The sequence below is a fragment of the Chelon labrosus genome (assembly GCF_963514085.1).
Source record: "Chelon labrosus genome assembly, chromosome: 14".
Taxonomy (NCBI): Eukaryota; Metazoa; Chordata; class Actinopteri; order Mugiliformes; family Mugilidae; genus Chelon; species Chelon labrosus.
Window position 1 is genome coordinate 27,722,264 of NC_140347.1, and position 27,491 is coordinate 27,749,754.

At 40.0% G+C, this 27,491-nt stretch overlaps 1 protein-coding gene across 1 annotated transcript; it reads right to left on the bottom strand.

Moving 5' to 3' along the window:
* Positions 1-6: 6 nt before the first annotated feature.
* Positions 7-8,200, bottom strand: tbpl1 (TBP-like 1). The gene is made up of 8 exons (XM_084560847.1): positions 8,152-8,200; positions 7,331-7,425; positions 6,908-7,151; positions 6,686-6,768; positions 4,823-4,886; positions 3,541-3,644; positions 2,283-2,377; positions 7-1,973 (listed from the first exon to the last, which is right to left on the bottom strand). The coding sequence occupies exons 3-8, from the start codon at positions 7,040-7,042 to the stop codon at positions 1,885-1,887; spliced, it is 570 nt and encodes a 189-aa protein (XP_084416973.1). The 5' UTR covers positions 7,043-7,151; positions 7,331-7,425; positions 8,152-8,200; the 3' UTR covers positions 7-1,884.
* Positions 8,201-27,491: the final 19,291 nt, after the last annotated feature.

The window sequence follows — 27,491 nt, forward strand, 5'->3', positions numbered from 1 at the left end:
AAAAAATAAAAAAAAAAGTGAACATAAAACTGTAGTCCTGTGGTTGTTTAAACAGAACTTTATTTTTTTTACGAAATACAAAAATTCAAGTGTCACAAACCTTCAGCTGACACTGCTCCAAAAAGTACTCCATCCCACACACATAAGACAACATATCAAAGTTTCTGTCAACGTATTTCCTATCAGATGCATTTATTATATACACACAATATAGGTTTGCTCTATGTATGCAGAGCCCAATAGAATTGTCAGCAGCTACGCTACCGTAAAAATCACTTTGACAAAAAGCAGATTTGTTTTTCAGACGATACTCTAATCCTCAGAGCAAGGCCTCTCGAAACTGCTGTGTTCACAGGCATATTAATATAAGTTTTACTGCCGCCACATGACTTGACCCAATAGAGTGAATGCTTTTGAATGAATGAGTCATTTACTTTTTTACATCAAGTGTCTACCATCTCTGTTCACTGCATATGCAGCCAATTACTGTTTGAATACCTTTTTAAAAAACAAATTTTGAATGCAGACTAACTTAACCCTCAGGCATCATTATGGACATTTTTGTCCATTTGGGCCAATTTTTCCTCTTCACTTGGCCATTATTTTGGCTGTGTTAGTGCATGTGGCACAGTTTTTTTAAGAAAGTCTCTCTCTGCACAAAGTTTGAAATTCAAAAACAATAGGTCAATAGAACACCGTTAAAAAAATGTACTACCCACTTGACTCATTAAGGACAAGAATGTCCACGTCCCAAAGACTGCTATAAAAACTGTCAATGGAACATTTTTGTCCATTAAGGTCACAAGAGGATAGTACATTTGAAATCTGATGCTACACAAAAACTGATAATGCAATGAAGTCAATATTTTAGATATTCTTGGTCATATCCAAGACTGATTTGAAAACATTGCCCCAAAACAACAGTGACTGTGGGTACTCAAACTGGCATTTAAAGGGTTAAAATTCTCAAAATGATGGAATTCTTGGTAGTTTTTTTAAGTACTGAAGTGGTTTAAGAGACTTATGCAGAAAAAAAAGAAAAAAAATATTAATCAGTTAAGTTTTTATAGCAGTTTTTGCACGTGGACATTTTTGTCTTTAATGATTCAAGAGGGTAGTAAATTAAACTAATGCCTGAGAGTTAAAAAGTGGACCGAAGTTCGAAAATATTTAGGACAACAATTATATTTGCACATCTTTCCGAGCCTAAGAACATTTCCAACTTAAACACATGTAAAACATATCGAAATAAGGAAATGACAAGGAATGAAAACGTGTGTATTCTGAATTAATGCCACAAACTTATAACCAAACAAAATAGGAAAATCAAAAAAGCAGATTTGTATATCTGCATAAAGACCAGCTCTTACATTGTGTACACTCATAACAGTCTACTAGTCTGACTCTGTGACTTGCTATGGTAAAACCGAGAGGATATCTCGTCATGAGCCGTGGACGGAGATTTTTCCAAAGTGGAACATTGGAATTGTTGATCATATATTTGAAGGTTAGAGGCTTCTCGGTCTCAACAAACTGACTCTTTTGCAATTACTGTTGAACATTAAAATAGTTCCATTGTTGAAAGCTGGTATTTCTGTGTCCATGCAAAAACACCCAGAGCAAATTAAAAGACTAACTGTCTGATGGAGGAGCTGTTTCGGCTGAAGGATTACGGTAAATGTGGAAGACATTTGCAGGTTTAGGCTGTTAAAATCACAAGATCCCAACAACTCCACAACAACATTAAAATTCTGTGAAAAGGACATTTTAACACAGTCAAGATATTCAGTCCGTTAATGGTGTGAGACGTTTTTGTGGCCATGTAGTGACATAAACAAGCAAATCCAAGGATAAGGTGCTTCCTCGTCGGCCCTCTGTCTCCTCTTATGGTTTTCGGTGCAGGGGTTTCTTACACTCAAACAGTAGTGGGTAGACCTGCTCCACTGCTGTCGCCACATTCTGCACATTTGGTCCTAAACCCCCGGGTAGAAGGGTGTGACAACATTAAACTATTTCCGACTCCAATAATAAAAACAAGAAAAGCAGCACATAGATATAAACAAGTGAACTACAAATACCAACAGGTCAGCATCAAAACCAAACTTCCGATCAAGTTTATCCTAATGCACTCTTGAGTAAAATTCTTTGAGAAATTGGGTTATTTACAACCCGCTTTCTGGTTGTAACGGGTGCATTATGACAACATGGCCTCAATCCTTTAAGCTGGTGTGCCCTGAAGCTGTATGTAAAGGAGGTTAAGAGTGTGTGTAAGAGTGACATACCTGTAACTGTGATGCTGCCAGTAGAAAACACTTGTATAGTAGCCTTTAGGTTTTTAATCCTGTATGTAGCAGCAGGATGGAGCTCGGGCTCATAACTGATGAACACAAACATGTGGTTATTTACACTACAGGCTCATATATAGTGGAAGAAAGCATACACCTTTTTTGATGACTTTCACCATGTCATATGCTAGTACACTCACTGGCCAAAACATTAAGTGCACCAGTGAAAATGAATGCATTCTAATAAAACTATATATGATAATGTTCAGTTTATGTTGAAACAGTGTAAGAAAAGTGGTGATTCAACTGAACAATAACTTTGGAGGATATAGTTTGCATTGCTGTACCGACAAAACTGCCTAAATCCCTAGAAGAAGACTGGAAGCACAGACAAACGAGCAGAAATGGATAAAGAAGAGAGAGTTTTAAACTGCAAGCTCATATCCCTGCTAGATGGTTCTCTCAACAAGCATTTACTGTGGATGTGAACTGGATTATGAACAAAGCAGGTAGCTGAGACGTACACAGATACAAAAAAAAAATAATTGATTCATTTGTGTTAATTTGCATTTACTATGGGAACCATGAAATTAATTGTGGTTAAAATTTTTAATCTATTAGCATCATCAAATTAAGCACAAAAGTGTTTCTTATTTAGCCTAGACCAATGAGGTTGCCAAAATATAAAATATATAATACATAATAAACGTGTCAGTTCAACACAATACAATTCAATAGTACTACAAACCACCGCCTCTAAAATGAAAACACAGTTGAATCAACATCTCTCTCAGTTATTTTAAAGTAATGCTAAATACGATGAACTTCATAAAGGTAAGATTTAGTGCAGAACTATATTAGAATGCATTTGTTTTCACCAGTGTACCCAATGAACTGGCAAGTCAGTTTGTATTCTCTACAGCTGTGTCAAACGCATACTGACGCGCTAAGCCGTGCTACAGCCACTAGAGGTCATCCTATACTAGCAAACATTAAATAAAATTAAAGGTCCAGTGATTTCACAATGCCTACAAGAAAAAAGGGCGTCGATTTGGACAGTTATTTTCTTCACTATGGGATCATAATATACATATTAAAGCTAATAAACTGAACGTAAGCATGATGAAATATTATGAAGCATGTGACATTATGGACTGACACGCGAGTAAGCATACGATATGAGCTCCGAATATTGAGTTTGATGATGATTTTAATTAGCCATTAAAAGTGACAGAGATGTACAGCACTGTGTTACCTGGCAATGGGTCTGTTGTTCTTTGTGAAGTCTATAAGGTGGACGGCAAAGGGCATGGAGCACACTGCCAGCACATTGACAACTTTGAAAGCTGAAAATCTCACCTGAACAGACACACACAAAAACATGTATGAAAATAGTTACAGATGCAAACTTTTTGTAGAAGATTATTCTTTCAATCTTATGGCTTTAAGCCAGTCATTGTTGCATTAAATGAGTTATGCTGTAAACTATAATAGAAAGTTTCTAAGTCGAGATTTGTTGTTGTTAAGTCAAACTGACTCAGTATGTCAATAATAATGTTTATCATGTTCTGTATATGTTCAAATTTGACTGAAAATCCAAAAACTGAAAATTTGTGGAAACTGTACAATGAGGTTTTGAAAACAAAACACAGAGAGACAGACAACCATTCACACTCACATGTACACCTAGGGGCAATTTAGAATCACCAATGAACCTAACCAGCATGTCTTTGGACAGTGGGAGGAAGCTGGAGTACCTGGAGAGAACCCACGCTGACACAGGGAGAACATGCAAACTCCACACAGAAAGGCCCCAGAACCTCCTTGCTGTGAGGCAACACTGTGCCTGTATATGTTTAAATTTGACTGAAAATCCAAAAGTCGAAAATTTGTGGAAACTGAGTAAAGCGTCAATGCTACAGCTGAACATGTTGATAAGCAATCAGTTTTTACCAGACCAATGACCTAACTGGAGCAGAGTCAGTTGAAAACTGCCTGAAGGTAAACATTAGTTACATGTTGCTGTGTTTACATCAACTCAGGAGGCAATACCTGACTAAGGCCAGAAAAGTTAGAGGAAATATAATCATGTACATGGTTTAATAAACAAGAGGTTTTTTTTATTTATTAAAGACGTGCCTTTAAAGGTCTACTAATCCTTGCCACAAATGGACTTTCATTCTTCTATCTTTTAGGCATGTTAAGCAAAACTATGACAATAAGACTTAACTTTGTAGAAATACAGTGAGCTGAAATAGTGCAGAGGGAATATGCCCTTTATTAGCAGCATGATTCTTAAATAATCATAATGTAAACTGTAAATGATGTTTAACTTTGCATTTCCATACAAGACCTGAACATTAGCTATACAATGTAATACCGGGCATGTGTTAAAACATAAGCAGTACATTTATATCGAAAGGTTATTGTGATCATGACTTAGAATTATGGATATTTTCATTTATAATTACATCTATCTTTAAATGTATTAAAAGTGGTATCTGTAAAGCAAAAGGAGCTGTGTAATTTATTCTCACCTTGAAACCTAGTTTCTGAAGACAGCGTGCTAACCTGCGGGCACCCAGCTTTGCCTCATCCTCACTAAACGAGAGAGAAGAGCAGGTATGAGAGGCAACAGAACTCTTGATACATTTGCCATATATTTTGTTGTGCAAAATTGAGACTGTAACCAGCAACCTTGTGAGCATCTGCTGGGTTTGGTCACAAACCAGTGGGTTAGCAGATTGAACCCTGAACAAGTGTCCTTGAGCAAAACACTGAACACTGAGCTGGTCCCGGTGCTAGGTACTGGTGTGGGAAGGTGTGTGCGCTTGTGAAAGGGAGCTGGTCATTGGGAATGTAAGCTGCTTTTCAGTACAAAAAAAATAGAAAGCACATTATAAGACCAAGACCAACACTCAAGCGACCCTTAAAGCTTGGGGTTCTTAATCTTAAAGCTGCAATATGTTGCAGATGATTTGCCATCAACAAATGATAATGCTTTCGTACCTTAGTGGCAGCTGATGGGATCTTGCTACATTTCTTTAGCCAAAGAAAATGAAGGGCCATTTGGTAACATCCGTTTTTGTTTGTTGTGTGCAGTAGCTTTCTGAAAAGTCTTGACTAGTGTATATAGACTGGCTGGCCAAAAAAAAAAAAAGTTGCCACCTGGATTTCACTAAGCAAATAGGTACGAGCCTCCTGTTGGATAATTACTGCATGAGTGATTATCTTTCAGCTGGAAACAAGTTATTTAACCCCAACTGATGCAATGGGTAGCTTCTCATTTCTTAAACAACCATGTCTAAAGACACATCCTGTGGTCGTGGAAGAGATCTTAGTCTGTTTGAGAAGGGTGAAATCATTGGCATGCATCAAGCAGAGAAACATCTAAGGAGATTGCAGAAACTACTAAAACCATCATCTTTGAGGAAGAAATGTGGTCGAAAAAAATACTGATTGATGGCGACCAGCAATCGGCGATCACTTAAACGTTTGGTGAAATCAAATGAAAGGAAAACAACAGTAGAACTCAGGGCTATGTTTAATAGTGAAAGTAAGAGCATTTCCACACGTATAATGAGAAGGGAACTCAAGGGACTGGGACTGAACAGCTGTGTAGCCTTAAGAAAACCACTAATCAGTGAGGCTAACTGGAAAAAAGGCTTCAATTTGCTAGGGAGCATAAAAATTGGACTCTGGAGAAATGGAAGAAGGTCATGTGGTCTGATGAGTCCAGATTTACCCTGTCCCAGAGTGATGGGGGCATCAGGGTAAGAAGAGAGGCAGATGAAGTGATGCACCCATCATGCCTAGTGTCTACTGTACAAGCCTGTGGGGGCAGTGCTATGATCTGGGGTTGCTGCAGTTGCTCAGGTCTAGGTTCAGCAACATTATGTGTCCAAAGAATGAGGTCAGCTGACTATCTGAATACACTGAATGACCAGGTTATTCCATCAATGGATTTTTTCTTCCCTGATGGCACGGGTATATTCCAAGATGACAATGCCAGGATTCATGGGGCTCAGATTGTGAAAGAGTGGTTCAGGGAGCATGAGACATCACTTTCACACATGGATTGGCCACCACAGAGTCCAGACCTTAACCCCATTGAGAATCTTTGGGATGTGCTGGAGAAGGCTTTGTGCAGTGGTCAGACTCTCCCATCATCAATACAAGATCTTGGTGAAGAATTAATGTAACACTGGATGGAAATAAATCTTGTGACATTGGAGAAGCTTATTGAAACAATGCCACAGCGAATGAGTGCTGTAATCAAAGCTAAAGGCGAACCAACGAAATATTAGAATGGGTGACCTTTATTTTAGTGGCGACTTTTTTCTTTGCCAGGCAGTGTGTGTGTGTGGGGGGGGGATTTTTTTTTTTTGTGGGGTGTCTACCTTGTTGCTCCAGTGCAGATGATCTTCCCTGAGGACCAGATTGAGGCTGTTATCGTAGGTTTACGGAGCTTCATAAGGACTTTCTGAAAAAAATTAAAAAATAAGCAAACTAATAAGTGCTCAAAATTTCAGTGATGCAGCATGACCCATTTTAATCCCTAATATAAAAATCAGCTTTGTATAGAATGTTTCTCCCTCTTTCCCGGATGCTTGTTTCCTTACCCCTACTTCTGGTTTGTAGATTACATTGATTCCCTCCAAGGCAATGGTGCGCAGGTTAAGGTGACACCTGGTCCTGAAGGTTGCCACCACATTGGTGATAATGATATCAAGTGCCTCATCATTGCTGGAATCCATGAGGAAGTGTGCGGTGCAGCGAGTGGACCACGAGAGCTTTCTTCTCAGACATTCATCGCTAACGCCACCAGCACCATCATTTCACGGATGGAGAAAAAGACAAGGGAAGCTAAAGCAAAAAAAGGGGAACCCACAGTTGATTAGTACTTAGAACGTACAAACTTTTTTTCACAGATATATACATGAAATAAAAATGCCACCAATAATCTTTAAAACTTATTACAGTCAGCATGTTTTTGTTGTTTTCATGCTATTTCAAGCTAAACTGTTAGGAAGGAGGACTGTCACCTCAGTTGCTGCACCAATTCTTTTGACTCTTCAGCTGAGTAGTTCACCTTTACTTGAGGAAATGGACTGTCTCAAAACACGAGTCATGCAGACATCTGAAAAACAGATCAACATTTAAATATATTTGGAAATAATGTTATTCTTTTTGCCAAGTGTCAACATTAGCCTATTGCCTGTGATACAGGCTAATGTGTTAGCTACAATCTGTTGCTATTGCTAAGGTAAATGGAAAATAATACCTTCGAGGAGAAATAAAAGGCTGATAATTCATCTCCTAAATATGTGAAAACTACGGATTCAAGTTTCAAACACGTTACGTCCGCTACATTGTAGCTGGTGCATCTGTTTTTGATTGTTATGTACTGCAAATAAGTAACGCAACTGTTGAGTTTGTTTGGGGAAATGATGCTAGCTAACCTAGCCAAAATAACAAGCCGACTGTCAACAGCTATTTAATTGCAAACTAATTCCGTGCAAACTTGTTCTTGTGACTAGACTTTTATTTCTAAATGACACAAAACAAAGAGTTAACGACATCTCAGACCTGCCCAGCTAGCTAATGTTGTGAAGAACGCTACCCGTTAGCTAGCAACAAAGAGGAGTGCAGGCTGTAATGAATGAAAAGTTGTTAGCAACGCTAGCTAGCAGGCTAGCTGTCTAACGCTGCACACGGGAAGAGGCAGCTCCTGGTGGCTTTGCGACATAATGGCAAATATGTGCATCTGAAACGTGTGCTATAAGTCTTCGAAGAAAGCTTTAGCTTGCTCAGTGATGTTAATGAGACATAAAAAAGTCAGTCAATGGTAAGATAGTGGACAAACCCCTTCATCTGCAGACAAACGTCCAGCAAACATCTCACTTTCCGGGTTCATGTTTCAAAATAAAACCAGTTGACCCAGTGAACTGCAGACTGACGTCAACTTCCGGATGCAACTTTCAAAATATAAGTATGAACAAATTTATTTTACTTTGAGTCTCTTATGCTTTTTATACGACGTGACGTGTCTGATAGCCAGCAATTTGTTATTTTAATGTTTTTTTTATAGGAAAAAGAGGACTACAAGAAAATATGGGTCACTGCGAACTGTTAAAATGTTAAAAGAAATCTATTACATCTATTGCAAAAACAAAATGAAACAAAAAAAAAAGTAAACTGAAGAGAAGACAGAGGTACATAAGGAACATAAGAAAAACAAAATAATGATTAAGTATATAGAGTTTTGTGGAAAAAGGTAAAACTGAGATGAAGTTTCTCACAAAATTGTTTCAGTATCTTATATTTAGTAAGATGAGCATTTCTTTTGTGAAAGTGATTTATGTTTATAAAGCAATATATATATAGCAAGACTTTGTTTCTATTTTGAGAGGTAAAACCGACTTGTCCAGACATTTTTTCTGTGGATTGAATTATATTACAAAATGAGGTTCCTTTCTCCAGAATCATTTAAATCATAATTAATAAATAATCATACATCTTCAAGAACATAATTTATATTTCATGAAAGAAAGTTGGACAGCAAGAAGTAAATTGGACTAAAGTCAGTATCTTACAAGACCATGTGGAGCATTTTCTTATTAGGAAATATATTACATAATATGTATATATTTTATGAAGTGTTCAGTCTTCTACACTATAACTTGCTAAATTGCTGAACTAAGAACTTGTTATTATTGTTAAACTTGTTATGATTAACATTTTGGTTGATAAAAGTTACAGCTCCCAAGTGTAAGTAAGGGTTAAAATGCTTACTGGATCTCGCCAGGTTCTGTGTTCACAACTTTGTCTTTGTAATCATCCACGCCTGCCAATATTACACTTAACAGGCTTATGTTAACACCATTCCAGACAACAATGTGTAACCTTTTTCAGTATTTATAACGTAATGACATTTAGCTACGTGGATTAGTGTGACATCTCTGAGGAAAATGAGCACATCTGGTGTGTAAATGCTCCACTGGGGATTCTGGACAGGCTACAAAAGAGGAGAAGGAGTAAAGTTTTTAGGCGGCTGGGAATGTTTGTGTTATCAATGAGAGAATTTGCAGCCGCTCCTGTGGCTCATGAATGAATTCAGTCAATGAATGCCGTCCTGAAGGTGTCACGCTTTGACTCTGACTTTTAGGCGGACTGATGATGACTTCATCAACATTTGTTTTGGCCCATCATGTTTAAATCTCATTAGATTTTCTCTATTTTTTGTTACTTTGCACAACACTGAATAAACTTTAAACGGATAAGAATCACAAGAAAATTGCATAAACTAAACACAGATCTGCATCTTTGTGTGTACGTGCACACATTTTGCGTGTTTGTTTGTGTGCATATCCGTGATTTATCGCTTGCTTATGAACATCTGAGCATTGTGTGCTGCTCTTTATCTCAGGCCACTGCAAACACTTCTCCTGCCTGGCCCGCTCCCAAAGAAAACAGAAAAATAACTTCTTTATGATTCAGCCTTGTTGTTATTGTTCTTCCTCCCTGGTTACCAAATTGTCTCTTTCCTCCTCTCATCTAATCCTCCCGGGCTTCTTCTCTTGGTGAAATATAGCCTTGTAATTCACATCCATCCTGCACAAGAGCCTCGTTCAGATGTCCTAAGATGTTTACTATAAAGGTTTAGATTTAGAGCAGGTTAGGGAAGTCAGACCACTGGCATTGCTGTTGTGTGTGTGTGTGTTTGTGTGTGCTGTGAGAGGGCTGACGCAGGGCGTTCAGGAGTATGTTTACAGTTTGTTGGGCTGCATATCACTGGGGCAGCCTCTTCCCAGGGGAACAATGCTCTTATTCTCATTAGGTCATAAGACACAGCATGTAAACCCACAGATGCGAGCACTTACGCCTTAAGAGATGCAGCTATGTCTAAGAATAAATAGACGGTCCATCACTGTAACTGCTTTGTGTGTGCGTGTGTCAAAAAAAAAGAGTGACTAAGGGAAAGTGAGGGATAAATCAGTTTTCATGCTTCTGGGAATATTTGCGTTTGTGTGGTTGTATGTGTGTGTGTGAGGATAGTTTGGATCAGAATTTGGATTGATCACTAATGTAATTCAGATTTGTGAACAAGAAGTATATTGGGTGGAACAAAATGATTCAATTCAATGCAATTCAATTTTATTTATATAGCGTCAATAACAATACAAATTGTCTCAAGATGCTTTACAACACCCAGTCTGAAACCCGGCCTGTAACCCCCAAAGCAAGCCCGCGCTAACAAGGGTTAATGCAGGCTATAAAGTAAATGATCAATAATTTTCATCTAAATATATTTCATTAGAAACTCGTGCAAAATGTTTCTTTCTGCTTTCAGCTTTCCTTGCTGCTTTCCAAAAACAGACAACATTTCGTTTCAAATTTTTACTCGTCCATGTCAGCAGATGCGTCTTTGCAAAGATGTGCTGCTGGGGAGAACTCACTGTTGCCTGTAAACTGGGTGTGTTTGTTAGGACCCCAGTGTTCTGTTTATGTTGGGTGTACATCACAGGGCCTTTTCAGAGGGACTTAGAGAGCGAAGTAAAAGCTTTTGAGAGCCTTTCGCGGCAGTGTTGTAAAACTGAGATGAGCATCAGGCTGATGGCTTTGTGGGAACTCTGTGTCAGATAGTCAAATGTTTACCAGTTGTTGTTCTTTTCTTCAGGAACTAAAAAGGATGAGAAAATGATCACATCAGATAGGACGCAGCTTCAAGGCTGGACGAGACAAAAAAAAGATGCAAGAAGGAAAAGCTAAAACTTTGAAGTGCACATTCTTTTTGATATGTGCAGAGGCGGATTTCTACATTGCCTCGCATATACAGTATCTGCATGTGCTGCATGTGAGAGTGTTTCTGTATGCGACAGAGATGGATAGTGTGTGAGTTTGCCTTGCAGAGGGAATCCAGTGCTCTGGTAGTGCTGCTCTGGGGTCTCCCAGTGTAAACAGAGACGTGGGAACGACCAGGCCTGTTTATATCAGCTCCTTTCTTACAGTCAGCCAGGCATCAGGGGCACAGCCAACACTCACCCAAATTTATAGACACCCTTATACAGAAATATTTGTAAGCAGGTTTGTGGACACATATGCACAATCTTTTGCAATCCTGAATTCAGAAAGTGACGTTAGTATGGATTATGTTGGACAGCTTTTGCCTGATGAAAAAGGAAATTTTTAAATTCATACAAACATAGGTGAAGCAGTTTATTTTTCCATTTTTTTTAGACAGTTATCCGCCAAATTCATTAAACTAAGCAATAGCTAAAGTAAGTTCACATAGGGATCACTCAATTCTTAGCACAGATCCAGCTAATCTTTCTCTGTCTGTTCTCTCACCTAAATATAGAAGAGAATACAGCAGATTAACACAACCAAGGCCAAAAGAAAAAGCTATGACAGTCTGTCAAACAAAAATGAGTTTCTACAAAGAGACTAAATCCTCTCTACCTCCCATCACAGCTCCAGAGGTGACACTGAGAGACAGTCACTCCAGCACTCATCACGCCAGATTTACTGCTCTAACATTAACACACCTGCAAAACTGTTATGGACTTCCCTGCTAAAGCTGTGTTTAGACTGGTTTAGGAAATGGTGACATGGCCACGAGCATTATCTGATGCAACTCCAGTCTGCATAAAAAGCACCTGCTATGTTCAGAACAGAGGTGGAATAATGCTGCAGCTGGTTCAGGGTGAAATCCTCTTGCAGCATGTTTAAAAAAAAGTGGGGCACAGAAGTTTGACACTTGTTCTTGTCAATGGAAACATGCAAACTGCAAAGTGAGGATGTTTTTAGATTACTAATTAGAAGAGATGTTTTTAATGTATTCCTGCAACATAGCAAATATATATTTCTGTTCAGTGATAAAATATGAGAGAAGAGATCACATGTTTTCACTTGTGATCATTTGCAGGCTGCAGAGTAATTTATGGATTGCAGAGCATCTGCGATTCAAAGCAACAAAACACAGTTTGTTTTCAGAATTCTCAACACAGTTCCTTTGGATCTTTTGCCAGTTTGCATTATCAAAATAATAATATAAAGACCATTTTATGGTACACACATAAAGGCAGGATTGACTGGCCTTTGACTTTTCATACGGAGTGCACATTAGAATAAAATTATGCTTCACTGACTCACAACACAATACAGATAATAAAGTGAGAAACAAAACAAGTAATAATGGCAGCAGACTTGCAGACACTCAGACATAAACTTAACTAATATGAGAAACCCTTTTTGAAACTGAGGCTATCGTAATTTACTGACTTTTTATTGAAAATTTGAATTAGCTCAGCTTTGATAAAATGTCCCATTAAAAACTGATTGCACAAACTCTTTTTGTGGTTCTTCACTGACAAAGATCAACAACAAAAAAAAAAAACAATATGCTGACAAAATGTGGCCATTTTGTCAGCATCTCAGCCCGACAGACAGCCAGTGTTTGGATAGGGAAGGAGTTGCTGTAAGCCGTGTGGAGTGGTTCCTTCCTCTCGCTCTAGAAAACAGAGCACTCTGAAAACAAACTGTTGTAAGAACGCAGAGGGGACCATCAGAACGGCACCTAACAATCACACAATCGCAAAAAAACACACAGGAGTTGGGAGGCGGAGTTATTTGAGTTTACCTCAATTACACACCTAGTTGCCCTTCGAGATAACACGTGCTTGCAATCAGGAGTGAAATGCATCATTGTCACTGGTCGTCTTAATGTGTGTGTTTATGTATGTAAGGCGAGAGTGGAGATGCAAAATCTATGTCAAGAGTTTTACACTTTTTTGAATGTGTGTTAGCATGTGCATGCGTCTGTGTGCACATGCTAACACACATGAGTATGTGACTGTGCTGGTGAAGCTCTGGATCTGGGTGGAATGGGGGTGGGAGGTGTTGACATAGAAGGATGTTTTGGGGTGGCATTTGGGGAGCGAGTTGGGGTGAAGGTGTAGAATGATGTCAGGAGAAGGGGGGGGCATGTGATAAGGGGGTGTTGTGTTTTTAGCAGCTAAGATTTAGGGAGAATTATTTGGACAGTGTGTGGTATTGTTGCCTGTTTGTGTATGTGCAAACGGTTTCTTATTGATCTGCCTTTTAAACATACTTTTATCTGTGTGAGATAAAACAAAGCAACAAAAAGTCTCCCACTCGAATACGCCATTCACATGTACACACACACCCACACACACACACACACACACACACACACACACTGATATCTAAATTAATGGTCTCCTTGGGGAGTCATCCAAAGGCCACGGGCGTTTGGGAGAAAAGTTTCTTGGAAAAAGGCTTCATCATCAGAACATTTGCTCATTAGTAACCCCATCTTAGCCATCCAGAGAGAGACAGAGGTACACTAAGGAATACATGGACAAGGTCATATACTTATCATGTTGAAGAGGCATTTACTTTACAGTCTCTCCAGATGATGATAAAAGTGGCTGATAAAGAGCAGTGAGGAATCAGCTTTTGGTGTGAGCAGCAGACACAGGTATAGAGTGTATATACTGTAGTTCAAAGAGAGTCCAAACACAGACAGAAATATATTTGAAAACAAAAAAAACTTTATTTCCAGTTAGCTAGACTCCCTCCGTCTTTTTGAGTCTAACTCGGCACAGGAAGTCATTAAACAGTAAGCCAATAAAGCTGTGTCAGATATATTGTATTCCCCTTCCTCCACAGAGATATAAAATATCGGCCTCCCATCCTCATCAAACACGAGGATCAGCATTTTACAGGCCCACAATGTCCTCGTTTGGAGTTCAGAGGGTTTACTGAAGTAATCAACTGTATTGTTGTTAGGTTTCAACCTAACTGTTTCCGGTTTTATTGAACGTAACTCCAAAGGAAGGAGCATTGCGCGCAAAAGTTTGTTTCAGATGTGAGACGTTTCATCTTCACTAGTCAGCTACTCAAGCATTGGGAAAATCCAATAGTTGGATTTGGGAATCATTCAGATCTGGTATGTCTAAAAGAAAAGAAAAATGAAATATGATCATCAACTTAAAGCAGCATTCATATATTTTTATCCACTAGAGGGCAGAAGAAGTTTCAGTCAAGAGGGCAGATGCATACAGTATGCCAACATGAGCAACTCTGATGAAGACATCATCAGCTTTGCTCTTTCATTTCCCAGCAAGTTGTACTCCAAGCAGTGCAGTTATACCAAGTATGTTCATATGGGATGATACTCACCCCCCAATCCAAATATAATAAAAAATATTTTACAAGATTTAAACAAACCTTTTGAGGGTTTGCATAATATGTTAAATGCTGAAGATAAAACAAATTTCGGCAAATATCATTTGATATGAGTGATTTACAGTCTTTAAAAGTTGTTCTGCTAACTATTTTGAAGTGCAGTCAGATCGCATGTCATATTAATCATGTTAGGTAGGACTGACAGACTACTCAGTGACTGACATGCACAGAAAGGGCAAACAGGAAGCAAACAATTCAAAACATCTATCCAACAAGGGAAGTTGACGTAAACTTGACATTGCGATTTGATGTCAACACAATGCAGGATCCTGGTGTCAGTGTGATTTTAATTTGTAACATCAACTGACTGTCCAACACTGGAAGTTGATCTAAACCCAGAGCTGAGTTTCAATGTCAACTCCATGTAAACTTCCTACCAAAACTCAATATTTATTGAATGTTGGAAAGTTGATGTAAACCCACTGGTGGATTCTGATTTACATACTCATAATTCTTTCTCATAATTTCTCAGAAAAAAAGTTTAATAAACCTCTGCAGCCCATGCTCAGTCTTCATACAGTATGTGTGGGCGCATGTCTGTGAGTTCAAATCCCCCCACGAGGGAAGCGCTTGCGATGATACATGTTTTTCCTTTGTTCTCTGTTTGTCTTGCTTTTCCCCCCTCATGCTCAGTTTTTAACATATTTGGACAAGTATTTTATATCTTACGCAAACAAAGAGGCTAGTTTGGAGGGAAAACAAGCAGACCCAGTTGCTGTTTCTGTTGATAAGGCAGTCCACGCTCTTCCAAAATAAACACGGAACATGTCACTAATAGAGCAAGAGAAGAATGTGTTATCTCTGTTTTCTGCTTAATAATGTTAAAATTGATAGATAGATAGATAGATAGATAGATAGATAGATAGATATGAAAAAAGAGCTTAATAAGCAATAAAACATGATGGAGGGATAGGAAAAGGAGGGAGAAGGCCCTAATCCAAACAGACCTGTGCCAGGATATTTTTACGACTGTCCCATCAGCCATTATCTGCCGGCTCTGTTATGGTTAGGAATAAATACAGACATGGGCAATACCAAGGAGCAGTAGATTTGTGCGTGGGTGTGCGCTAGTAATTGTGTGAATGATTTTGAGTTTGTGTAGTACTGTGTAGTTCCTCGGGCTTATGCATTCAGACTCTCTCATTTACTCTGGCTTTTCTCCACTGCAGCGGCCGGGGAAAAGCAAAGATAACCACAACAGTTTATTCCATTTCATCAGACGCTCTTCTGGCCATTTTAGCCTTAATGGACACTGAGCAGAACTCGCCTTTTTATCTTCTTGCTCAATAAAAATCTCAGGGCCAGTCTGCTCGTGAGACTCTCCGTCTCTGAGCTAAGTAAATATCTGTGTATTGACTTGAGCTGGTGAGAGGGGACAAAAAGAAGCGTTTCAGAGTGTGTTTGTGATAAGCGAAGGGGGATTTTCTGTGGGAAATGATCAGGACAGTATGAGACAGAGAGAAAGAAAGAGAAGATGAGTATATGTAGTTACATGATATCATGATATCTGGCATCAGACTCATCTGTGTGCTCTCCAAACACCTGTGTTTAAGGCGTGGGGTGAAGATAAACGAGGGATTTAAACTTAGACATACAAAGAAATGAATCTCTGGGTGTGTATGTGTGCGCGTGTCCGCCTTTATGCATGTGTTTGCAGGCATTTGTTTGAAAGATGTAGCGTTATGTGTACTTAAAAGCCACTGACACTATTTTTTTAGCATCCACTGCTTATTTAAACATGCGTTTCGCCGTTGTCTATGTGAATTCTCGCTGCGCAGAGACAGAGTTTACACACACCTGCCGCCTCAGGGAAGGCCAGCGACCATGCGTCTAAGCGTGTACGAGCTCTCACCCCATCTGGCCATGTGTGTGCGAGTGTGAGAGGAGCAGAGGTGACGGTGAGTTTGGAGCAGCAGAGAAATGATCTGCAGGGTTTATTATCTTAAATTAGCATCCAGGGGGAAAGAAATAGATAAGGACCCCCATTTAGCTGATGGATCTGCTCTGTGTTTATTCCAAAGCCGAGAAAAAACTTTGTTGTAAAAAGCAGGAAAAATAGCTTTAGATATCATCAGTCCTGGAAAAGCCCAGATGCGTCCGGTTATACCTTTATTCCGCGTAGCATGGCTCATATGGCCTCTGACTGGACAGTTACTGCACTGTACCTCTAGCTCCAGCAGCTTAGGAAGATAATGACTACGCTGACTGTGCTGACTGATGATGGTGTGAAACCCCCAAATTCTGACCCACATTTACACTTCTCACCTCTTAAGATGCAGACTGTTGCTGTCAAATAAATAAGCTGAAAAGTAAATATGCATCAAACAGCTGGACCACAGCTGATACACCACAGCAACGGAAAGCTTTTGCATAACTGTGTGTGTGTCGGTATGTGTGTGGGTGTATGTTTCAGAAGCTACATGGAATATGAGCAATAATATTTTTAACAGAAAGTTTTTCGTTTCCAATTCTGTTTTATTTATTTATTTATTGCTAGATGAGAAAGCTTTAAAAAATGCCATACTGTGGTGAATTAACTGCCCGTAAAGTGAAGTTACAATCCTCAACTTAACTCCTTATCAACAGAAAAAAAAAACAGGAGAAAAGGGAGTAGGCCTATAACAAGAATGGCAGCTCTAGCCAACAAAGATTCTTGGCAAAGAGTCAAAAGAAGAGGTTCTGATACAAAAAGGAAAACGCAGCTTAAGATATTTAAATCAGGAATGGCAAAATGATTACTATTCTTCTTCAGCCTTCAACAGACAAGGTACATGAGACCTAAGACTGTAGCTCACTATATGCTAATACTTTAGATATCAACAGCAGAACTGGCCCGGACTGCAATTTTTCATCCTAAGCTCCCAGATGATCCGTGACTCGCCGCAGATCTACAAATCCTTTGCTGTACTACAATATTACAGCAACCTAATCCTCGGGTGCTGCTGCAGGGAGTAGCAGCCACTCACAGACAGGGAATCAGAACGTTGGTGTTGCAGATGTTAACAAAACATAAAGCCACAGCTTCTAAATTCCATTGAACCTGGCATAGAATTCAAAGTGAAACTAATTTAAGCTGTTTTTAGTTTTCTTATCAGCATAATCTTTAGCTTTGTCTGGCTTTAAGCAGCTCACATGACATAATTTTGAGTTCAGTGAAGGGATTGCCACTTACTTATTCTAAAAGAATCAGAACATCTGTTGATCACTTGGGCTGATTGAAATCAGGGAGTTACATGCCAGTTCATTGTGAGCCACCTAATATTTTCTATGGGCATTTATAGCATGAGAAAGGAGGAGGAACGGGACACAGCCTATATTAAAACATTCAATCCGTTACACTTTTACATGTGGGAAAATTAATACAATGAATAAAGTGGATATAAACTCTGCTGATTTTCTGACCAATACACATAAACAGATATGGAGGTAATATTGATGAACATTATTACTTTTTTGACCTCTTTACATACTATAACATTCCTATGAAATATATCTCCCCAAGTATAAACTCTAACGCTCCCTCTTGGCCAAAACTAGAAGCTCTTTAGACCTTTTAGGTAAACTACCTCAGCCCTTTCGGGCCTCTTTGTGAACATTATTTGAAAGTCCACCAAACTGGAGGAGAGACTGTTAATTCTATAAATGTTGGGGCTGGGGTAACTATATTCCCCTCTGTTTTGGTTTAATTTAGCTGCAGGAAATTACTGGACATTCAGCTTTTAATGTCAGCAAGGCGGGACATAAGCGTCAGTGGTGTCAGGCATTACAATACAACTGGGTGTCATCTGCATAGCAGAGGAACTCAATGTCATATCCATGCATGATTTACCCCAGGGGTGTCCTATAAATAGTGACCAGGAGAAGGCCCAAAATCAACCCTTGTGGGACCCCATATATGAGAGGAGCACAGGAGGAGTAAATATCAGTAAGACTTACTGAGAAGGACTTGTTCGACATGTAGGACATAAGTCAGTCCAGGGCCATATCACGGATGCCAGCAAAAGACTTTACGGTTGTTAAGGTGACACAGTGGATGATACGGAGGAGGAGGATAAATATCAAGTAGGTTATTAGGGCATTGCTTGTTAACAGCTTAACGTGTCGATTTATTTGGCAACAATACACCACAAAGATTTCTATAAAACTAATATCACAAAAGTGGTATCATCAGACAAATATGCAAGAACATGAGTATTTAGCTTGATAATCCAATAAATCCACCGGTCCACAGACATCTGTTTGCGATTAAAGGTGCGGTGCTGTTGTGTCTGTCCACTGCTGCTAAGTGGGGCTGTCTGTGAGCTGCACCGGAGCTTGGGTCAAACACACACACACAAACAAACACATGCACACACTAATGAGCTAGCGCACACACACACACACATATGCACTTGTCTGCTTCCTGCTTGGGGACTTGGGGTTCAGAGGATCTTAGGGGTCTCTCGAGATTTGATGTTAGACGTATATGTGTGTGTGTGTGTGTGTGTGTGTGTGTGTGTGTGTGTCAGGGGCACGTTTATCACAACTTGCATCTCACCTCTTAGTCATCTCCTGTTGGCCTCCGGTAGCCTTGTGTGTGTGTCTCACGGGACAACTGATAGGCAGAAATTAGGTGTTGGAAGGTGCTGCGGAGGTCAGCTTCCTAAATGCACAAACAAACACCATCAGGACAATTTCAAACGTTCTTCTTTCCAGTCCTATTTCCCTCTCATGAACTGAAGGCTTTTCATGTTCATTTTACAAGATTGTGGTAGGTTTGTTGATGTATATTAAGTGCCTGACTCTTTGTGGGTGTGCAGTATGTTGGTGTGAGAGAGTGTGCGCGCTAGCACTTGTATATATAAGTAAAATGTCAATGTTTGTGCAAGTTTCCTCCCTGTGTATCAGATTCACTCCTAGCTAGGGGTGTATCAGCAGAGAAGTCCAGGAGGAGCCCTGATCCTGGACCCTGTGGGGGTGACATTTCCCTGTGGGCCCTGGAGGGAGATTGTAGGCTGGAGGGAAGCAGCCAGGGAGGACATGCGTAATGTCTTCATCCAGGAAGGCAGAGGTTTTCCTGCATTTGGGGCAGTCAACACATCCCCGCTATCAGCAGCTCTGCATGGTTTATCCGGAGATATCGGCAGGTTATGTGGGTGTATCTGACTCAAGCCTGGAGTTTGTTCATGCAGACAAGAGAAAGCTGACGCCCCCATCCACAGAGAACCATGCAGAGAAATACATAAATGCAGAAACGCACACAGTGTTCACAGTGGAGCCTGGGTGTGCTTTGCCAGGCTGAGTTTGTGGTGTCTTCAGGGACTGCTCCTATCTCTCTTCCTGGGGTCTGATAGTACAATGTCTCCCCCTGCACCATGTGTCACCGTCAGTGTTGTGTTAGTGAGTGTGCAATTATGAGCTAAGCGGTCTGCCGAGAGAGAGGAGATACGATGTGGTGAGATCATTTCATTTGCAACAGAAAAAAAAAAAAATATCTTTCATTTTTCAAAATAAAATAAAGACACTGCAATTCAAGCAAGGAGTAACAATGTTTATAATAAAACAGATGGCTCGATAAACAGAATATTTTTTCCCTTGGTAACAACTCAGGAATTTGTGCACCTTATTCTACATGTTGCAAATATTTCCACATATTTCCAAAGAGACACACACAACACACACACACACACACACACACACACCTGTCTCTTCCCCTGAGTAATGAGGAGGAAGAAGATCAAAGCCCAGAACCTGATCCGGCCAATAAGAGCGCAGCACTGTTTATCATATCTCTCCATCATCGCCCTCCATGTTAACAACCGCCTGACTAATCAGGTGTGAATAATACCAGTGACGGTCCAGCATTACATTCCTAATTAGGTGTGTGAAATGGTAATTCTGACATTACATCTCCCTTCATTTACAGAGATCAGTCAGAGATTAGACCAGTCCAGAAGAATAAAATAATGTTTTGGATGAATCTAGATTTCGGATTTACTTTACTCAAACACATGAGTCAACCCAGAATTCTTCTCCTACATCTCAAATGTTGTAATGACTGAAGGTGGTGTTGAATCACCTTAAAAACTGCGTCACTAATTTCGAGAGGGAGGCAGCTGCATAGATGTTAAAACCAAAGTAATAAACTCCAGTTCTACGTTTTGGAAGAGAAGTTCCACTATTTCAAACCAAACTGTAGCATTTTGTTATGAAATATGAATGTGATATTCACTCATAGCAAGCTATAATACGTTCTGCTTAATACCAAATCCCTTGGTTTAAATTAGGTATAAACATTAGACATTTAACATAAAACATAATTGCTTGATCTTAGAGGACTATGCTACAATTGTCATAGAGAACCCTCTGTATATTATTACAGAAAAAAAAACTGTAAGTACTGTAACAGTAAGAAACAAATCATTTTTTGATTCTGTTTAAATTGTGCCCTGGATTACACATGATCATTATTGTGAAATATTTAAAAAATCTATATCTAGTAAACGATTATTCTTTTACAGTTGTAGCTCCCAAACTTTGGAACAACTTGCCTTTCCATTCTAGTCTGGCCCTGACACTGACTGTTTTTATGTTTGAAAGTCCAAAAACGTATCTTCACTCTTTGCCATCTAATTCCGTATGAGAGCTGCCTTTTTTTTAATCAGATTTTGTTCCTGTTATGTCTTTTTTAAGTGATTTAATTTTTTTTTTTTTTTTTTGCAGCTCTGATTATACTACAGCTTTATGTGAAACTGTTCATTGAGCAACATCTTTCTTGGCAACGCACGCCACTAACACCAACAGGGCCGCCGAGAGCACACAAGAGAATTAAAAGAGCTGAAAACCTCCATATATCTATTAATCTTCAGCTGCTCTCAGTAGTTTGTGGAGTATGATGACGTCAGTGAGGACTATCTTCACAGTCTTATGCTCAAACAGCTCTACAGCAAACTATTACTTTGCAACATTATTAATTAAACTGACAAACGCCATATTTTCAAATCGTAATTTTAAATTCAAATGGAGTAATATAATATTATATTTGTCTATTGCCTTTGACTAATATACATATTTGTTCCAGAATAAGATCCCATGGTGGTGATGATAAATAAAATGATTCCTGATCATATGTGTGGATCATAAGGGAACTTTCTCTTTGACTCTTATCAGTAAAGGTTGAATTAATTAATTTAGATCCAAACACTGGTGACCAAACAAGTAATTGAACACGCACCATAGACTTAAAGCTTTATACCTCTTTGAAATACCGATATTAGTGTTTACAGGATTAAGTGTGTGGCCGCATCTTAGCTAAACAGCTTGTTTTTTTGTTGTGACTATTTATTTTGGCTGGACCGATCTGACCAGACGCGAAACAACAACAGAGAGTGGAGTCAGCGGCGGGGACAGTGGAGGGGGGCAAATCTCAGAGAAGGAGAGGAAGAAAGAGGGAGAACTAATGGCCGCTGTGAAGGATTTAGGAGAGCGCCGGGGAGCTCTGGCCTGTTGGGATATCCAAACACACACACAAACACACACACACACACACACTCATCCAATCGGTACCACTGTGTGAGACAGAAAACGGAGCAGGATCCCTCTGCATGTTTATAAACTGTAACCCCAATCACAGTGACACAGACCAGACCTCTGACTCTGAAACCCACCGCCCCATACTGCCCGGTGAAACCGCATACACACACCCTGCTTTTATCTGCTCCTCCAATCACCAGGCCACAAGTTAGACCAGAGGTTGCAGCCGGGGTTACGAAGTGTCACATATACTGTAGTAGAAAACACACAAACACACTCGAACTGCAGCTGCAACACGTCTCACTTACTTCCGACAGGCCGCTCTGGGCACACGGCCAACTCAGCTTCAAGCTTTCACTAGCTGGATGTGTGTGTGCATTCTGAGACGAGCCGTCAATATGTAATACCTGTTGGACCTTTAATTGACAGACTCTACATCAGTCAATAACTAAATCTGTGGGCTCCTCTAAAGTCTGCAGCTTCTTGCTTGTTTGTGTTTCTGCTCCTATCCAAGGGTGTATTTGACACTGACCTCTGTCTGTCAGGTTATGATGTGACTTCTTTTCCCTTTAACCACCAGCTGCAAGCAACTGACCTTTAAAGAGAGGAACGGCAGAGAAACTATGTCCACTCTTAAGAGGGTGAATCCGGAAATGCACCAAAATCCACTGGTAAACAACCAGCAACTGAGACTTTACAGAAAAAAGGTCAGCCTTGTGTTTTAGCGCGTGGAGAAAACTAGGCTTTAACACACGTCAAAGAAGAATGATCGTCCAGCAGCGTGCACCATTGTCTCCAAGCAGTCATGTCTGGTAAATCTATGAGACCACACAAATCAGTTTTGGTTTTGAGATTTCTTAATGATTACTCATGGCAAGATCTGAGTCACACAATAAATGCTGCCTCCATGTGCTGTATATAATGATGGACAAACATACCATGACGTCACCCAAAGGTTTCAGGAAGAGCTGTATTTAAGCTCACTGTGTGCTTTCCAGTGCTGGCTGGACTCCTGGCTAATCTAAAAATGGGCAAAAATGAGGTGAAGTATGAGTGGACTGCTAACATCGTGTGACTGAATTCACCTGTCACTGAAAGCAACCACTTCCTTGATTATGGATACCTTTAATCATTAATACACCTTAAATATGTCCGTTTTTTTTTTATTTCCCTTAAGTTGTACAAATGAGGAAATTCACCAGAGACCAAAATCATCTTTGCAATGGGCTGTACACATGTTTATTTCTGCTGTAAAGTTAGGCATTTCAACAAGGAGGTCTACGGGGATTCTTACTTTTGGAGCCGGCATCAAGAGGCCATTCAAGGAGCTGGATCTTCAGGCGTTCCCACACTGGTTTCATATTTAAGCCTCGTTGGTTGCTGCTTGGCACGGTTTCATGTTACGCTCACATTTTCAGATTTAGCCGGCCGAAATGATACATAGCATGGACAGCGTGAGCACGGCGTCCATATTCAACACAACAAATCATTCTCACGTGCAGTGTAAGCATCTCTAATCTCTTCCATCAAAAGAGCCTCCTGTTGCATGATTAGTCTGCGAGCGGACCAACATACAGAACGCCCAACACATCCATATCCATCCGTCACTCACATTGTGAAACCCAGTACTTTTACCACAGATGCACACACTTGTACAGATTAAGTGTGCTTGCGTGCTCACATTCCAGAGACTAATACAGTCCAGCTCCCTCACACTATAAGGACAAGACTTCCAGGTCATTAACCTACACTGTGACAGAAAATCAGTCTTATTCTGGAGAATAACTGTTTGCCTTCCCCCGGATGTTCCTGTCACTGAATATCAAAGGATTGTAGTCTTTTTGAAATATAATATGATATTTCCACTCCCATAAACATGTTCATAATTCTCTCTTATTGCTCAGTTTGTCCGCTACATCCTTTCGCCCGGTCTTTCTCCACTCCCTGTTGCATCTTTGCACTCTCTGCAACCTCTCTTTTTGCTGTTTTGCTTTGATTTTTCTTCTTCTTTTTTTTTAGAGGTACTTGAACTGAGGTGAAAAGCAATTTGTGTATATGCATGTGTGAGTGTGTGAGCGTTGGGGGAGTATAGCTGTGATAAGGGACAGGGAACTGGAGTGCTTGGACATAGATGGATGATGTTTTTCTCGCCCTGAACCTCGCTCCAGAGTTTCTCCTCTGGTTTGTACAGCTACCAAGCAGCTAGCTCTTTGTTAAATTTTATTTTTTTTGTTTTTCATACCATTCTGTGAGTCACAAAAAATGCATGAGGAGTGTTTTTACAGTAAATAAAACTTTATTTTGCTTCATACCATGATCCCTGTCTCTCGCATTAGTCAGTTGTCAACTGTAACATATTGTCCCCAATAGAAAAGTCCTTCCAACATTGCCGGCACGGAATTTAGTCCATTTACCAAACACTGCGAACATGGATTCCAAGAGTTGCCTGTGGATGTACAGCCGTAACAGTTAAAGTCCTGAGCACAGTAAACGCCGCATAATACACTAAATACTGTAACATAAAATATATTATATAGAGAACAAATACCTCTGTATGCAACTGGATAGTCCTACAAGCAATTAAAGGAACAAATTATGTAACTTGTGCTTCTCAGCAAATGAACTTGTCACGTCCTACCGAGTACACAAGTCCAAAGTTCATGTACTTGATACTGATAACCACCCAAAATCAGCTCAATAGCATTAAATATAAAATATTTGACTGGTCAGGCAGATCTAAAAGCATAACGAAAGCAACTCCAGACCGAAATTCGCCTCCTAAAAGTTTGTAGATGGGGGAGCTTACTGATACATATCTGTAATTGTTTTTAGGAAAGTATATGGTAAAACCACTGTACTTTCAACATGGATGTATTCATGAAGAACTCTATACAATCTATACAAGGTTGCTGACTGGTTGGGAGCCTCGTAACCTCAGCATGTTGTATGGAATAGTAGCGATTGTTGTGTTTAATGTCTTGGATTGACGTCATATTACTACAGCATGATTTTTGTCTACACATTGCAGTATGATTTTCAAATGGCAAACTCTTTATTCTTGCAAACCTGCTTATTAACACACACATGAACACGTAGCAGAGGTGATTCTTTGCTTACTGTATGTGTGTGAGAGAGAAATGATAATGACCCGAGGCGTCAGGTGTCCCCCTCGGTGGCCCTGTGAACAACATCTGGAACCCGTCCCTTCATGGTGACGTCACACAACCAGCCTAACCTTTGGCCCCAAACCGGCTAATTAGCAGCATGTCCCTCCATAACTGCCGGGGTCCCCTCTTTTGTCTCTCTCCATCTTTCTCACTCCCCCCTCTCCACCTGTTGCCTCATGTCACTGTGAGTGTGACCGAGGCTCTGAGAGGGAAAAACCGCTGCTGATTTTGCAGCACCATGCTTTGTCATTCACATGGAGGGCTGTTACATGGGAAGTTTTGCTAAATTTTCTCGAGCTTTATTTACTCTGGACCACATGAGAATTAAAGTCATTCCATGTTCAAATGATTATGATTGTATTACATCAGGGTCCGTGTTTTATCGACGCACAGGGGAGAGGAAAATAGATTATTTTTCATGATGCTATTTTAGTTCACCTCCCTCTCCCTCACTCTCTCTGGTGGATCCATGTATCTCAGAGGTGATCATCAATCTAACAGACTCTATTATTACTTTTCCACTAAGTGCTTTGATTTTCAGCCCACCCAGAAGATTAAGCCCCCTCCTTCCCCTCTTTCCTCTCCCTCCATCCCCTCACCTATCTATTCCCTCCCCTCTTTCTCTCAGTTCTGCTCTGTGTAGCAATATTTTACTCACTTATGTTATCAACCCTATGTAATTCTTCCTAAAATGCATTGTTCTTTCAAGTTCCTCCAAGCTTTTTTTCCACTTGAAGAAAGTCAGCTCGATCACAGTTGTGGTATTGGGTGTTTCTACCAGATAAATTAGATAATGCCTGTTTAGATGCACTGTGACACCGGAAGCAACGGGGCTAAAGGTCAGCTATCTGGAGACACACCTCTTATCCTTGCACGCTTCAGCTGTGCAGGCAAAGCTGCTATGTTCACACACACATTCTCTCGCACACACACACACCACAGGCTAAATCCTGCATCCCAAACTAAAAAAGATCTCCAACTTCCTGCAAAAATCATCGCATTTCATTCAATTAACGATTGCCATCATTGTTCTCTGTGTGTACCCCAAAGGTTTTCCACTTAAAGCAGCTCCAGAGACTTCTGTTGTTTGGACTTGGCCCTGAGTGGACCGGGTGCATCGAGCATCGGTGTGGAATGATGTGGAAGGCCAAACAGGGGATTGTGGGTGCCGGGTATCCATTACATCAGAGGGGACCAAGGCGCCAGTTTGCCATTTGAGACGTGACACCCCTTGCACTTTATTCTGTTAACTGGCAAGATGTGCTGAAAGTTATGTGTGAGCGGGAAAGGCTAAACACTGATGCTTTCAAGCTCTCATTAAAGACTACAATTAATTCATGAATCAATTTGATTTATTCCTGAATTACTGGCTCGTAAAAATAACACTTTTAGTATTATTTTGTACCTTAAGATGCAACACCAGCTCTTACAGGTGATATATTACAGAAAACATATTGCAATTTTGCTCATTTCTAGTTTGTAAGAATAAGCATCTTTGTGACTCTTACAGCTGAGATAATGTTTAAACATTTGCCTTATTTTGAACCCCATTACTTTACTTACAGCCGACCTCATTTGATGAGAATTCAGGGTGCCTTCTGGATCTAATGTCTCTGGGTGATAAAAGCCATTTTCTTAAAATCAGAACATTTCATTAGAGCCTGCTGTCACACCATAGACACTTACTACATTAACATGATTTGTTTTTCTATCAGGATGGAGAAATGTTAAAGTTGAAACATATAGTATATACAGTTTTAATTAAACCACATTTTTTTCATTTTCCTCCTTTTTTTATTAATCTGGTTGTCAAAATAAAGTCCAGTCTTGACCTGTTAGAAAAGTTCAAAGAAGCCCTTGCGTAGTTAGCAAAAAAAAAGTAATTTTTAGTAGCCTAATTAATCTGTCTGGTCTAGTTGCCTGAAGGGAATGAATGCTTGGTGAGCTGGGATTAAATTGTGTTTAAAATAAACCCATTGCTGAATTTTTTTTCTTGGAATCCGTCCAGGGTCCCTTAGGATCCTGGAAACCTTAGGGAACCAGTAAGTTAGATCAGCACCAGTGTCTCCTCCCAGCATGAGGTAACGCCCTCTTTGGTCATGGAGATAAAAAGTCTGATTCTTTCTGCCCTGTCCACGCACAGTTTGCTGTTCATGAAGATCAAGGCGTGTGTTTGCGCACCCTGCCCATTCCCGTCCAGCCTAAGCTTCTTGCTCTCATGTTTTGAGCGCGCTCCGGTCGAAGACGGTCCACC